Source organism: Mitosporidium daphniae, assembly GCF_000760515.2.
Source record: "Mitosporidium daphniae strain UGP3 chromosome Unknown contig-46, whole genome shotgun sequence".
NCBI classification, from domain to species: Eukaryota; Fungi; Microsporidia; genus Mitosporidium; species Mitosporidium daphniae.
In genome coordinates this window covers 1-13,686 of record NW_013546323.1, presented here as the reverse complement: position 1 = coordinate 13,686, position 13,686 = coordinate 1, and the positions used below count along the sequence as shown (strand labels likewise).

The window sequence follows — 13,686 nt, the reverse complement described above, 5'->3', positions numbered from 1 at the left end:
CGATCATATGAGGCTGCACCGAGGAGCAGTCTTTGCACGCTTGTGCCTGTGGTAGTATGTCTCCAAGAACTTCAATTGCATCTGATTAATAGCACCCCGCCGCTTTCTGCGGATGAAAAGCACAGCATCAAAAGGATCCATCCCGTGTTCAATGAGTGCAATGGCAATCAGGACAGGAGCGCGTCCTAAACCTGCAATACAGTGGACAGCAACGGTAGATCTGGTCGTATCCTCATCATACTCTTCTAAAGAGTCGGCTGCGTGCAAGGAAAAGGTGCGTTTCAACAAGGCAAGCCATTGGTGAACGATAGCCCCTGGCGGCGCAGCACCATCTGGAAAGATCCAATCCTAAACGAGGGTTAAAAATGAATGCCCTTACATGCATTCTGATCCCAGATGCTTCGACCGTGGGTCGGCTATATGTCGGCTCACATACCCGTACAAGATCGGTGACATTGTGTCGATGCATCTCCTTGATGTAAAGGGGCACGGTCAGCTCTGAAGGGGCATCCATCAGAAGAAAGCGCATCTCACGATAAACGATCAGGCAAGGCGGATTAACCAACCGAAGCTGTGGTGAAAGCTGCGAGCCCTTTAGCAAAGGAGATGGAGAGGTGGTAGCGGTAGGGAAACGGGTTTCAGTGGATTCTTGCATTCTAATCAGGGCGGCCTTTTTGGGCGTGGGCCAGGGAAACGAAAGGATGGATAGTTATCCAGTAAATAAACGGGTATAGGCAGTGTCGTGATAAAATCTCCTACCGCTGCAGAGACCAAAGGCAGTGGGAAGCAAAAAATCAAAACTTTTTATTGACAAGCCTCTCATTGGTGTTGCTATGTGCGACTTGCGACAGGGCCAAGTGTACGAACTTTTACTTTGTACCAAACTTTAATTTAGGGTTGAGGATGGATATTGAATTTCGAGTGAATTTTAAAAACTAGATGCTCGAAAGATGGAACATAGAATAGGCCTTTTCGCCCGTGATGTCTTTGGAAACATTAAGGAAAGGCGGAAGGTCCTTTTTTTCGCTATCCGTTGTGCAGTTTGGAGAGGGAACAACATAAGCCTCCAAAAGCAATAGCCCTGGATTTGGTGATTCAAAGAGATCTATCTGATAGTAACGCTCCTTCCACAGGAAACATCTGCGTTTTTTGATGATAGGACAATGGGAAGGATCCGTTTGCGACAAAAATAGCTCGTATTCTTTTGGAGAAAGAATCCTTCGCACTTCTACGCGCTCGCCGTTTACAGTCTTTTGCTGAGTGATCGAATACGAAGAGGAAGAAGAGAAGCCGCGTCTTCTTATTCTGGTGGTCGAGTCGTCCGTAGAAATCAAATAGTCGTGGCGCACATCAAAGTCTCTGAACGAAATTTCTGCTGGAAAGACCACCGCCTCGTCTATGGACGCATAAGAGGCAGGTGTTTTGATAGCCAACCCCTTATCTACGGATGTTGCTGCAGATGGCATGAGAAGGTACTTTTTCTTGACAATTCCTTTACCAAAACGAGTATCCGACAGCCCGACGCGTGTTAGGATTGCTTCGAATGCACGCAATTTTTTCGTCTCGAAATCGGTAGAGTTGTCAATTAGTGCATAGTTCGGGTGCCCAACCCAGGCATTTGCGAGGGCTCTGTCAACATCACGGGCATTTTCCAGGCTTTCGTATCGCGCTTCATTGGTCGCCATTGTGTAAAACTTTTCTGCCCCAATGGCAGACGTCATAAGATGAAGCACAAGATCGTATCTTTGGTCCCTGAGGAGCAACTCATCCATATTTAGTTCGGAAAGAATGGAGATCCACTCTGGACGCGGGATATACGCACCTGGATCCATAGTGCCTCTGTCGCAGAGAATGAGCACGTTCAGCCCACGCTTGATCATAGAACTAGCTACAGAAGTGAATGTATCCTCAATGTTAAGCATCACTTTTAAAAGATGCATCTGAAAAAGCTTTGCTTCTTCACCGGTAAGGTCGTACCAAGAAACACCGGCACCAAGCAAGATGGTCGCAGTTTCAGGCACTCTGAATACTTTCCAGCCGAGATTCTCAAACATATCGCATAATGCCACTTGTATCGATGTCTTTCCACCACATGGCCCTCCAGTAAGGCATATCTTAACTATGCGGCCTTGCGGAGATGCTCCTGTAATTCCGTTGTCGCTCATTGATGGCAATTAGTGTGCAATGTATAAATTTAAAATTTAAGGCTATATCCAGAGATTTACTAGTCCGCGTGCAAATACAATTACGTGGAAGTACTCTGAAAGGCCTAGATTTTCTAAATACAGCATACAAATTTGCACATTAAAACCACTTAATTACGCTTTAGTTTTGGTCTGAGGTTAAAGTTTAGGCTAGGGTTAGCTTTTACTGGATATTAGCCCCAGCTTTTGTGGGGCGGGCTATAGGCTGGTCCTTTCGTGGCAGATTAATGACAGATTCCTGCCCCTTTCCGGAATCACTCCCTGCAGATTCCTGGCTCTTTCCAGACTTATTCCCTGCAGATTCCTGACCCTTTGCAGACTCACTCCCCGCAGATTCCTGACCTTTTCCAGGCTCATTTCGTTGCAGACTAATGGCAGATCCCTGGCCATTTCCAGGCTCATGTCGTTGCAGATTAATGGCAGATCCCTGGCCATTTCCAGGCTCATTTCGTTGCAGACTAATGGCAGATCCCTGGCCATTTCCAGGCTCATGTCGTTGCAGACTAATGGCAGATCCCTGGCCATTTCCAGGCTCATGTCGTTGCAGACTAATGGCAGATCCCTGGCCATTTCCAGGCTCATGTCGTTGCAGATTAATGGCAGATCCCTGGTCATTTCCAGGCTCATGTCGTTGCAGATTAATGGCCTTTTCCGGATTTATTCCCCGCCGATTCCTGACTCTTTCCAGACTTATTCCCGGCAGATTCCTGACCCATTTCCTCGAATGTCGAATTAATCCAGGACATATAATACTTAATCACAGATTCTTCTTCAGGAGCAATTAGGTTTAACTCTAAACGAGAGTATGGATAATATTGGGGCAAAGGGTTACGAAATAATATACGTTGAATATTATAAGATATAGGACCTTTAGTCAAGAACCTTTTCAAGTAGTTTCTGGCAGCGACAAATTCAGCAGAGTCATATAGCTTCTTAATTTCAGTCGTATTTTTTGGAAAAGTAAGACTCAAAGCAATCGCCTCTGAGGTTCTCGATTGCAAAATTTTAAGAGAGTTTTGTGCTTCTTTCAACATATCTGTATTAGTCCCATTTATGATGGGCATAAATCGCTCTTCAGGGTTTAAAAGTGTATCAAGGGAGCAATTATAAAGAAAAGAATTGACCATATCATTAACGTGTAGATTTATAATCGGATAATACTTCAGGTCATCGTAAATTATGACGAAATAAAATTGATAGCTTTGGGCATCTCCGATGGGTCTGTAGCCTGTAAATTTTTCAGGAAACGAGTGATTTTTGAATGTAGAATCTTGAAGAATATTGTAGACAAGGTTTGGTGGGAAATTTTTGATTAGTTTCAAAGTTTCTGGTGATGCAGTGTCAGAAAATGATAAAGGGTCCGGAAATAGTTGCGTGGTGTTGGGGAAAATAGTTATATACGTCTCTAAAACGTTAACCCCGTCAAATAAGTTCGGTATGTTAATTTTAGGACGATTTGAATTGGGATTACTAGGCTCGAGTTTTTTCATGGCCTCAATAAACCCATAATAGCGCTCTAAATATATGCGAACCAGTAGCTTATGGTCAAATACCAAGTTCTTTCGGCCAAATATCAAAATATTGAGAAGCGGGGTAAAAAAGTGTATAGCTAATAATATGAGGAATCCGTACGCTAAAATATAATTATGATCTTGAGCTGAGTTAGCAGGTTCATCTGATTGCAAAATATGGATCAGTAAAGCAGAAAGAGTAACTATTGCTATTCCAGACCCCATGATGAAAAAAGGTTTCTTTGAAGGATGCTCTTTGTAATTACTGGATGCAGTCCCCAAACAAAGAGTATCTTTAAGATCTTGTTTCCCGCTGGTTTTTAAACGCGATAGAGCAAGAGAATCAGGAAGAAAGGAGGCTTTAATATTATTTGATAGCTCACTAGCTTCATCAAAACTGCTATCAAAATACCCCTTTAGCGTGTATACTAAGACAATGGTAACAGCCGCAGCAAGCACAGTCGTCAACGCAGCAAACCGGAGTTTCATTAAAAAAGCATTCGAATGATTTGCTGAAATACATTAGCATGTTTATTTAATTGGCTGCGATATGCATTTGAAGCACAGAAATGATTGGTACATACCGTTTGTTTTGCAGTTTCGGATAAAACATTTAATTCATATTGGCTGGCACAGCTACCTAATCCTGATTTAAATAAATTCAGCCACTCATATGCCTGCAATTACGTTTAGAGACTGTATATTCTCGTGCTCTATTTTTGCCGGGACTTGGCCAGCTGTTCCGACAGTGTATGAGGTCTAAATTGACCTTTGTACATATTCTACATCTTTCAAGACACCAATAAATGCCGTCCTGTATGAAAGAAAACGTCTAATTCAGTTGAAAGTTACTATAAATATTGGAGTTATCAGTAGTTTTTTAATGATACGGTTTTGGGATGAGATTTTTTTGATATTGGAGCCGTTTTTTCAGCTTGAGATTAAAGTTCTCTAATGTAGGAATAATGGGAGTATAGACTAGACACCAAGTGTCGCTTTTAGAAATCGGACACACAGCGTGATATAAGCTGCTGTATAAACACGGCATGTCTAGAGAAACACCCCGGATATAAAATATTCTTGAAGTCCGGGAATATGAACCAAAATATTTACCATTTTTTAACGCTTCAACGTCTTTATAAGGTTAACTCTCAACTGAGAACAAGAACCGGAAGTGATTTCAGGCAATCATAACATCTTGCAAATGCATAAGCACATCTGGATATGTCCTTTTTTTAGAGGGCAAAATAAAGAAAATTTGATTGTCCGAACAAATTTCGTTTCTATTCCAATGAGATTAAAACTGGCCGTTGAAAAAGTAGGCCTTTTAAAAATGATCGGCTATAAAGCAAGTCCGACAGAAGTTGGATTTAGTAAAATCTCATCTACCATAATTTCTAATCTTGGAAGCGAGGATTTGGGAGAAAATGCAATGCTTGTGGACTTTAGAGTGGGAATGAGCTGCTCCTTTACCAACAAAATAAGCTTCAAATAATAACCTTGAAATAATCTAAAAAAGGATATCGAACCAACATCAAGGATAGAAACTAACAAGAAAGGAATCCATGGATGTGGGGTGTCAAGATTTAGGATCGATACCAATAGGGTCCAACTCAGACCAGGCTCAAAATTGTCGCACAAAAGAATTGCGATATACAGGGAAATGTATCCTCGCATCCGTTCGATCCAAGAATCATTGGTTTCATTTACTGAAATGCCATCTGGTTTCATTTTGTATCCAAGTTTTGAAAATGAAAACCCAGAAGGGTTTGATCCATTTAATAGAGGACATCTAAATGCTAGGGTCCCCAGCAATTTGACAAGAAAGTCTGGAAGGATTCCAAATTTCGATATGCCATGGCACACTCGTGCAATTGATACGGCAGCAGGAAGATGGGATGCTGCCAGTATAGATGCCTGGTCGCATATTTTTTCTGAAATGAAAAACTGGCAGAAATTAAGCAAATGTTCGTTTTGAGTGCCAGCCGCCAATACGATCTCTTTTAGCCCGTTTATCTAGATGGAAAGAATTTTCGATATGAAAGTACTAACCACAATGCTTATTTGAGAGGAGGATTGAGTTATCTGGCAAATTTTTGTATTGATCTTCATTTTTAATCCCAGGATCATTGGTTTTATGTTCGGAAATTTGGGAGACGAAAACTCCTCAGATATCAATAAAGAAAGGCTCTGAAGACATCAAAATATTAAAGTAAATACCCTTTCAGCCCAGAGAAAATATATAACTCTTGATGCATATAGAGACGTTGTTTCTTCACCCTCAAGCTTGTTCTTCGTGGCTCCACCATAAAGCTCAGTACCAATCGTTTGCGGAGCTTCTTGAGTTTTTGTAGCCTCAACAAGCTTTTGCTCCTGTTTTTCTCTTTCCTGCTGTTCGTTTTTCTGTCGTTCTTTTTTCTGTCGCTCTTGTATGACCAAAAGACGGATATGTTCTGCAGCTCTTAGTCTCTCTTCATCTTGCCTTAATTTTAGTTCTTCTTGAATGATCTAAAAATAACGCTGACCAAGAGTACTTTTTCGGCAGTTGCCTGAGCATTCACATATTGTTCGGATCTCAAAGAAAGAGAAGAAACCCTCAAGTTAAATGCATCAGAGCACAATACCTTTTAGCCTCTAGTTCATTGAGTTCATTCGAAATCTTGTCCACGGCAGTTCTAATTTGCTCCTGCAGATCGTCTACCAATTGTCTGGAGGAAAAATGGAAAGCGTTAATTGTGGAAAGTACACTTTTATGGTTCTGCATTCAAGACGAAAAACTTCAATGTAAAAATAAAATTGACATGAAAGTTTTAAACTGAAACTGAAACCGAAACTGAAACTAAAACCGAAGCTGAAATTGAACCTGAAATTGAAACTGAACCCTAAATTAAAACTGAAATTAAAATTGAACCCTAAATTAAAACTGAAATTCTATATTGTTATATTAGTAAGTGGATCTATATGAATACTATCTACTTGATTCAGATGGAAAACCTCTGAATGTGCAATACTTGCTGCCCCGTGAAAAATCAGTGGCAGTGGAGAGGAATGGTGTGGCTTTAAATGGCGTGGTGTTTTGCTGTGTATTGGATGCCTTTGAATTAAATCTGTGTTATGGACAAGCTGAGCCTCAAGAGATTTGATATAATTGACCGCTACAATAAAAAAGATAAAATGCCAACATAAACTGATACCTTTTCTAAGAATAACAGCCTTAGAATCCGTAGTGGCACTGCAAGCTGGGATTATTTGCTTGAGCTCTTCAAAGCCGTCATTGATGTTTTGCCGACGCTTCTGCTCAGAAACAATGTGAGCCTTTTTCTTTTCAAGAATAATATCGTCTGCACAAAGCTTCTTCCTTCTTTGAGGCTGTAAATCTTGATCAAAAGAATATGAATGGCCAGGAGGCAGGATCGACCGGAAACCAATTAGTTCGTCCTGCTTATGATGCGTGAAAATTGCATTAGGTGAATCGATCGACCGCATTTTAAGAGGGCAGGCATCTCTAGAAGTAGATTTTGAATCTACCCCGGAGAATGGAGAAATCGAAGGAGCATGCAATATGGTCTCTGCCAAGAGATTGAGATTTACAGCCGTTTTGGAGAACGATCTAACTAATAAAAATACAGTATCAACTTGTTACTTTCGTGCGAGGGAAATATCCGATAATCGGAGTCACTTTCACAGATATCCGTATTTTCCATTTTTATTGCCAAAGGAGGATGTTGTAAAGCGCCAACACAGAGGTAGCGGATATACATATGACTGGTAGTTAAAAGAGCAGCCAATTAAAATTCACAAATAAGTTTCAACCAATCAAGCGGAAGGTCTCCTTCAATTGGCTACTGATTTATGCCAAATTTCTAGCAGTTTGATAAAATGAGCAATGTGCCCAAGACGGCGGGATTTCGGCATCATTTTCCCAATATAATCACAATTTCTTTTTTGCGGCATCAATTTCCCACTATAGTGATAAAATGAATGACGAGAGCAAAAATCACATGATGCATATCAAGAAAACCCTTGCACTAAATGTCGAGTCTATCGAAAAGTGGTATCAATCTGAAAGATGGAAGTATATTAAACGTCTGTGGAGCGCTAAAGATGTAGCGGTGCTTCGGGGATCTTTCCCGCTGTTCCAATATGAATCAGATATTCAAGCAAAAAAGCTTTGGAAAATTTTGCAGAAACATGCCACAAACAAGACTGCATCGATTACTTTTGGGGCCTTGGACCCGGTGCAGGTGATTCAAATGTCAAAATATCTTGAAACCATATACGTGTCCGGATGGCAATCGTCATCAACAGCATCATCGACCAATGAGCCAGGTCCCGATCTTGCAGACTATCCCATGGATACTGTTCCTAGGAAGGTAGAGCAACTATGGCTGGCCCAAAGAATGCACGATCGAAAGTTGACATTTGAGGCGCTCACAAGTGATGAGGCTCCATATGATGTGATGAGGCCACTCATTGCAGATGCAGATACTGGCCATGGGGGAATTACATCCAACATCAAGCTTGCCAAGCTATTTGTTGAGCGCGGCGCAGCCGGAGTTCACGTGGAAGATCAGGCAGCAGGAACCAAAAAGTGCGGCCATATGGGTGGAAAGGTTCTCGTTTCCACGCAAGAACACATAGATAGATTGAACGCTTTTCGGCTACAATTTGATGTGATGGGAGTGGAGACGGTTCTGATAAGCAGAACAGATGCCGAGGCGGCAAAGCTCTTGCAAAGCAACATTGATCCGAGAGACCATCCTTACATTCTCGGCTCGGTCAATGCGAACGAGAAAGGGACGTTAATAGGTGTTTTGAATGAGGCTAAACAGCGAGGTGCCTCCTGCGCTGTTCTTCAAGAACTCGAAGAGAAATGGCTGCGTGAGGCTCAACTTTGCACCCTAGAAGCGGCCTTGAGAAAAAAGGTATCTGGAGATCCTGCAATCATGAATGAATTTAAGAGAAGATTTCGTGGTGCCATGGCAGAGGAAATATTGCACTGGGTTCGCCATTCAAAAGGAATAGATTTGTATTGGAATTGCGAGTCTCCAAGAACAAGGGAGGGATATTACAGGTACCATGGTTCGATTGAGGCGGCTACTGACCGTTCCATTGCATTTGCCCCTTTTGCAGATATGCTTTGGGCAGAGACGGCCTGCCCTTCTCTTGATCAAGCTCGTAAATTTTCGGAAGGCGTACTTGGAGCACATCCAAAAAAGTTTCTCGCATACAACCTTTCTCCCTCATTTAATTGGGAGCAATCGGGGATGACGCGTGACCAGATGGCCGGCTTTACTAGCACACTTGCACAATTGTCTTTTAATTGGCAATTTATAACCCTAGCTGGATTCCATTTAAATGCATTGGCAACGGACCAATTTGCGCGTTTGTTTTCTTCCAAGGGCGTGATTGCCTATGTTGAGCAAATCCAAAGAAAGGAAAGAGAAAATAAGGTAGAGACGCTTGCTCATCAAACATGGAGTGGTGCAAAGCTGTATGATGAATATATGCGCTTGGTGCAGGGCGGCGTGACTTCCACTGCTGCAATGGGAGAAGGTGTGACGGAAAAGCAATTCACCGCGTCCACCTTCATAGCATCGAAATTGTAATTGCGTTGAATTAAATTTTTGCATTCTAAAATGATTGTCGATGAAGTCAACCACGCGGGGAATCAGGATAACGCCCACCTGGTTTGCACGCCCATTCGCTGCACTTTTGAGGGATGTCGACAAGGCCTGTTTGACTCTGCATCTGGATTTTTGGCACATCTCAAAAATCGGCATAAGCTTTGCGTGTTCCAGGCGTTTCAAGTAGCGCCATTTTTGGAGTCCTATTTGAATTACTATTTCACGCAGGATAATTGCGAAATCCAAATCAGGAGTAACTTTTACTCAAAAGACGGGATCACATATGTTGGCGCTACGCCGGAAAACCCCGGCCAGCTTGCGGACGCTTTGATTCGATTCAAACTGGAACATTCCCTGCTTTCCTGCCTTTTAAAACAGCAAAAAGAGGATCTTTGCGCCCCTTTGGAACACGAAAAATGCTTCATATGCAATGAAGCTGCGGGGCAATCGTATCCGGAATACCTTGCACACTTAGATAAGTCGCATGGGCTGGTTCTTGGTAAAGCATATAATCTGGTCTTTTTGCCCGAATTTATCGCTGTACTGCGCAATCGGCTTTTGAAAAATTTATGCTGCATTTTTTGTGACAATTGTTTTGAAAGCGTTGATGCCGTGAAGACCCACATGCAGGGTAAAAGGCATGCTCGAATCAATCCGCTTGATACCTCATTTGACAAGTACTATCTTATCAACTACCAGGTACCTACGTTTTGCGTTGACGCATAGAATTGCATCGATAAGGATGACAATTGGCACGGTGCCGTTGACTCCGACTCAAGCTGGGGTGAGTGGCAAGAGTCCGATACGGAAAAAATCAAATGTCTGTTTGACGATCAGGATTTTAACGACTTTGACGACCTTTTTGAGGGCCACCTCCCCGAAATCCATGGGCTTGATTTGAAAAAGATTTCCCGCCAATCTTTGCATTCGTTTTATGACCTTGTCAAAATAATCAACTATTTGCGCGAACGGGTATTGCTCGGCCTGCTGCTTTACCTGTAGGTGCAAAATGGAGACTTTATCAAGGAGCCCTTTAATGCAAGTTGCCTCTCACAAAGGTCTTTATGGGATCATGAAAAGTACTCAATCTCATGGTAACTTATAGATATTTGCGCCTCACGCTTGAAAACGATCCTTTTATTAGGTATTTGGACGGAATTTTTGTGAGCGATGAAGAGTCAAACTAATGATGGTATGCTGTGCAAGCCATGGGTAATGCTCTTCAAACGACACACATCGAGTAAGAGAGCGACCTTAGGTTGCGTATACACTCTAGAAGCTTTTTTGACTGACATTTGTACGCATTCAGACAAATGAAAGCTTCGAAAGCTGCATGAATTAATAAAGCCTGCATCAATTGCGATTTAAATATTTTCGCGGAGTACGGGGGTGCACGGACGTTTAATAAATTATAACCCTAGCTGTGACAATGGTGCCACGCATTTTCGAAAACTTTCTTTCGCCTAGCTGTGATAATGGTGCCAGGCATTTTCGAAAACTTCCTTTCGCCTAGCTCGGATAACATTTCTTCGTCTATATTTTTGTTTGTCCAATTGGGCCGCCAATTCTTTTTTATAATTGGCCGGAGCATGGACGGTTTGCATAATTTGCAAAGGAGGGCAATTGAATAGTTTGGCACACTCGGAAACAGAATATTTTTGGGGGTCTTTTTGACGAAGCGTGAGCAGTCTTGAATGTTCTTCCTCCGATAGCGCTCTAAATGGAGCGTGCGATTTTGGTGTCCTCGTGAGCGGAGGAAGAGGCTCCTGTCCGATGTCAGGAATCGGGATGTCCGGCATCAGTTGCTTTAATAGCGGAGATTTTAGCGACAGCTGCAACGTGTCGATGCAAACAAATTGAGATCCATCGTCAAGAATAAGCGGGGCGCCTTCAAATAAATTTGGGGCATTTGGGGTTTTAGAGATGTTGCTAGTGACCGGCTTGTTTGTCCTTGCCTTGATGTTTCTTTTGAAGCCTCTAGTTTGCAAATGCCTAGCTGCGAGGATCGATTGAAAAATTGAGGGGCATGGCAGCCTTGACATCAAAAGAGGACACAGCAAAGATGATGACATTTTACAAATTGATTTTATAAAAAATGTCTACAATTTCCTCGTTTAATTCAAGTAGCTCGCCCACTGGCCAAAACCATCAATTTAACATTATTTTATCTGGAGATAGGACAGTAATGAAAAGCAGACCAACAATAACTTTGTAGATCGAGTTTTATCACGACGAGTCGGAGCTCAGCGTTCCGCTGCCGTTTCAAAAGATCGATAAAATTCCAAGAACACCTTTACTGCCGCACCGCGGTGATCATGATGATCATGATGGTGACCAGCAGCGTGTAGATGATGAGTCCGAATATCAGCCCGAATATCAGCCCGAAGATCAGTCCTCAATTAGGGAGGACGTATCATGTGGGTCCGCGTGGGAGCGCGAATCAGAGGCTAAGAAGGTTTGGCCGGTCACCGAAATCCGCGATGCAAATCAAGCAAAAGAGTGTTCAGAAATTAAAAGGAAATGTCCAATTCAATGCTGTCGATGTCAAATCATGTAAATTTATTTGTAAATAAAACAACCCTTTCCTTCAATCAGTCTTCATTGTCCACTTCTTCGCGTATGTCTCTTTTTAGCGATTTGCCGGTCAACTGAGCGACGATCATTTTGAGGATAAGAAATGTCCAATAGACATCCATAACAAAGATAATACACAACATTAAAAGATGGGCATAAGCAATCATCATTTGATTCTCTTCGCTTTGCAGTAAAATAAATAGTGGGTGTATGACAAATGTTGGATAAATAACACATCTGGAAACGATAAAGATCAACGCAAAGGACACGAAAAAGACGTTCGCAGGAAGATGGAGATCCGCGTAAAGACAAAGCTTTGCAATCTCCATAAAAGGATCGCAAATATCATGAAGAATCATGACTACCATGCCAATGCGTACCGACCCAAGTAAGTAGTATGAGCCGATCAGCAACAGCAGCGTAACCAAATGGTGAGAAACCATTATCATGAAGTCTTTCAGATGAGGCTCCACTAGCAGGCAAAAGAAGCCATACAGGTATGAAGCAATTGCAAGGTGATAATAAATTGTGGTTTTAATTTCGATTAGCGGTAAAGGTATAGCATATTCGTGGTAGTTTGGCAGCCAATCCGCCGATCGCAAGGTCTTCAATCCAACAAAAACGAGGAACGAATAATTGACGGCCTTCCAGAACGCAACGTTAAACTTTACACGCTTCAAAGGCTCTTTGTTACAATTATTGCTTGCGCTCAAACAAGCCGGTTCCTCCTTTTTCGCCTTGGACCGTTCTCCATTGGAATTTCTCTGCCGTACACCAGGGGCATTGACTTTGCTCAACATCGACTTGGCATCGGTCTTTTGCACGCTTGAGGAGCAGCTCTCGGCTGGCAAAAGATATTTTGCAATCAAAGATGAGATCATGTGCACAAAAAAGTGAAGTATCATCCAAAAAAGAAGGAAAATTACCAAAAAGAACATTCCAGACTTGGCCATGTACCATCGATCGGGGGAAGCAGTTGGATTGCTGAAATTAATTCCAATTTTTTCTCCAATGAAATAGACAGGCTTAGAAATAGGATACATCATAATGTGGGTGGTGGGATTCTAATATTGCAAAATGAAAAATAATTCTGCCATCGAGCCCCCAGCAACGCCACATCAGCTCTCGCCCAATAAACAAAATAAGGTTGAACATTGCACAATTTTGCAAAGTGCCTAAAATTAAATTCTGGTGCCATAATGATTGGTATTTCATTTTGAATGTCAAAACGGGACCCTGTCTCTTTTGATGACCATGACTGGTATTTATTTTACCGCTTGAGCTTATTATAGGCAATCGAATGACTTTGTACCGACCGTGGCGATTGGTGCGATTTCCGGCTTTACTGCAGCCATTTTCGCGTGTCCTCTCGACGTTTTAAAGATAAAAATACAAACACTTCCCGTTTCAAACGCGAATTTAGCGGTCGGCGCAACTTCTATATTTAAGGTGCAAATTTATGATGCCTTATGTTTAGGCTATCATTAAGGAGGAAGGGATCCGGGGATTGTATAGAGGGCTAACCCCAACTCTCCTGGGCTATCTCCCTTCATGGGCGATTTTTTTCTCCGTTTATCGCAACACAAATGCACTTCTCGAATCTGAAAACTCTATTAGCACGTCTCCCTGGATAAAGCATTCCGTATCTGCATTGATTGCCGGATGTTGTTCTGCATCCATCACCAATCCACTCTGGGTGGTGCGCATGAGATTAATGGTTTCCCTGCCTGTTGTAACCTTAGTCATAGGCCCAATCCAAAGACACTCCAT

At 42.2% G+C, this 13,686-nt stretch overlaps 8 protein-coding genes across 8 annotated transcripts; 2 read left to right on the top strand and 6 right to left on the bottom strand.

Annotated features, from left to right (window-relative positions):
* Positions 1-3: 3 nt before the first annotated feature.
* On the bottom strand, positions 4-655 carry DI09_46p80 (uncharacterized protein; the record flags this gene model as incomplete). Its single annotated transcript, XM_013382050.1, has 2 exons — positions 4-348; positions 437-655. 2 exons carry the CDS (start codon positions 653-655, stop codon positions 4-6), a joined length of 564 nt encoding a protein of 187 aa, XP_013237504.1.
* Positions 656-935: 280 nt separating this feature from the next.
* On the bottom strand, positions 936-2,165 carry DI09_46p70 (uncharacterized protein; the record flags this gene model as incomplete). Its single annotated transcript, XM_013382049.1, has 1 exon — positions 936-2,165. One exon carries the CDS (start codon positions 2,163-2,165, stop codon positions 936-938), a length of 1,230 nt encoding a protein of 409 aa, XP_013237503.1.
* A 202-nt stretch (positions 2,166-2,367) lies between these two features.
* On the bottom strand, positions 2,368-4,204 carry DI09_46p60 (uncharacterized protein; the record flags this gene model as incomplete). The annotated part of the gene is made up of 2 exons (XM_013382048.1): positions 2,368-2,911; positions 2,958-4,204. The coding sequence occupies 2 exons, from the start codon at positions 4,202-4,204 to the stop codon at positions 2,368-2,370; spliced, it is 1,791 nt and encodes a 596-aa protein (XP_013237502.1).
* Positions 4,205-5,056: 852 nt separating this feature from the next.
* Positions 5,057-7,476, bottom strand: DI09_46p50 (GLE1 family protein; the record flags this gene model as incomplete). The annotated part of the gene is made up of 5 exons (XM_013382047.1): positions 5,057-5,731; positions 5,936-6,197; positions 6,340-6,412; positions 6,910-7,329; positions 7,395-7,476. 5 exons carry the CDS (start codon positions 7,474-7,476, stop codon positions 5,057-5,059), a joined length of 1,512 nt encoding a protein of 503 aa, XP_013237501.1.
* Positions 7,477-7,692: 216 nt separating this feature from the next.
* On the top strand, positions 7,693-9,324 carry DI09_46p40 (isocitrate lyase; the record flags this gene model as incomplete). Its single annotated transcript, XM_013382046.1, has 1 exon — positions 7,693-9,324. The coding sequence occupies one exon, from the start codon at positions 7,693-7,695 to the stop codon at positions 9,322-9,324; it is 1,632 nt and encodes a 543-aa protein (XP_013237500.1).
* Positions 9,325-9,354: 30 nt separating this feature from the next.
* On the top strand, positions 9,355-10,344 carry DI09_46p30 (uncharacterized protein; the record flags this gene model as incomplete). Its single annotated transcript, XM_013382045.1, has 2 exons — positions 9,355-10,041; positions 10,084-10,344. The coding sequence occupies 2 exons, from the start codon at positions 9,355-9,357 to the stop codon at positions 10,342-10,344; spliced, it is 948 nt and encodes a 315-aa protein (XP_013237499.1).
* Positions 10,345-10,805: 461 nt separating this feature from the next.
* Positions 10,806-11,414, bottom strand: DI09_46p20 (uncharacterized protein; the record flags this gene model as incomplete). The annotated part of the gene is made up of 1 exon (XM_013382044.1): positions 10,806-11,414. One exon carries the CDS (start codon positions 11,412-11,414, stop codon positions 10,806-10,808), a length of 609 nt encoding a protein of 202 aa, XP_013237498.1.
* Positions 11,415-11,933: 519 nt separating this feature from the next.
* DI09_46p10 (uncharacterized protein) lies at positions 11,934-12,962 on the bottom strand (the record flags this gene model as incomplete). The annotated part of the gene is made up of 1 exon (XM_013382043.1): positions 11,934-12,962. One exon carries the CDS (start codon positions 12,960-12,962, stop codon positions 11,934-11,936), a length of 1,029 nt encoding a protein of 342 aa, XP_013237497.1.
* Between the last annotated feature and the right edge of the window lie 724 nt (positions 12,963-13,686).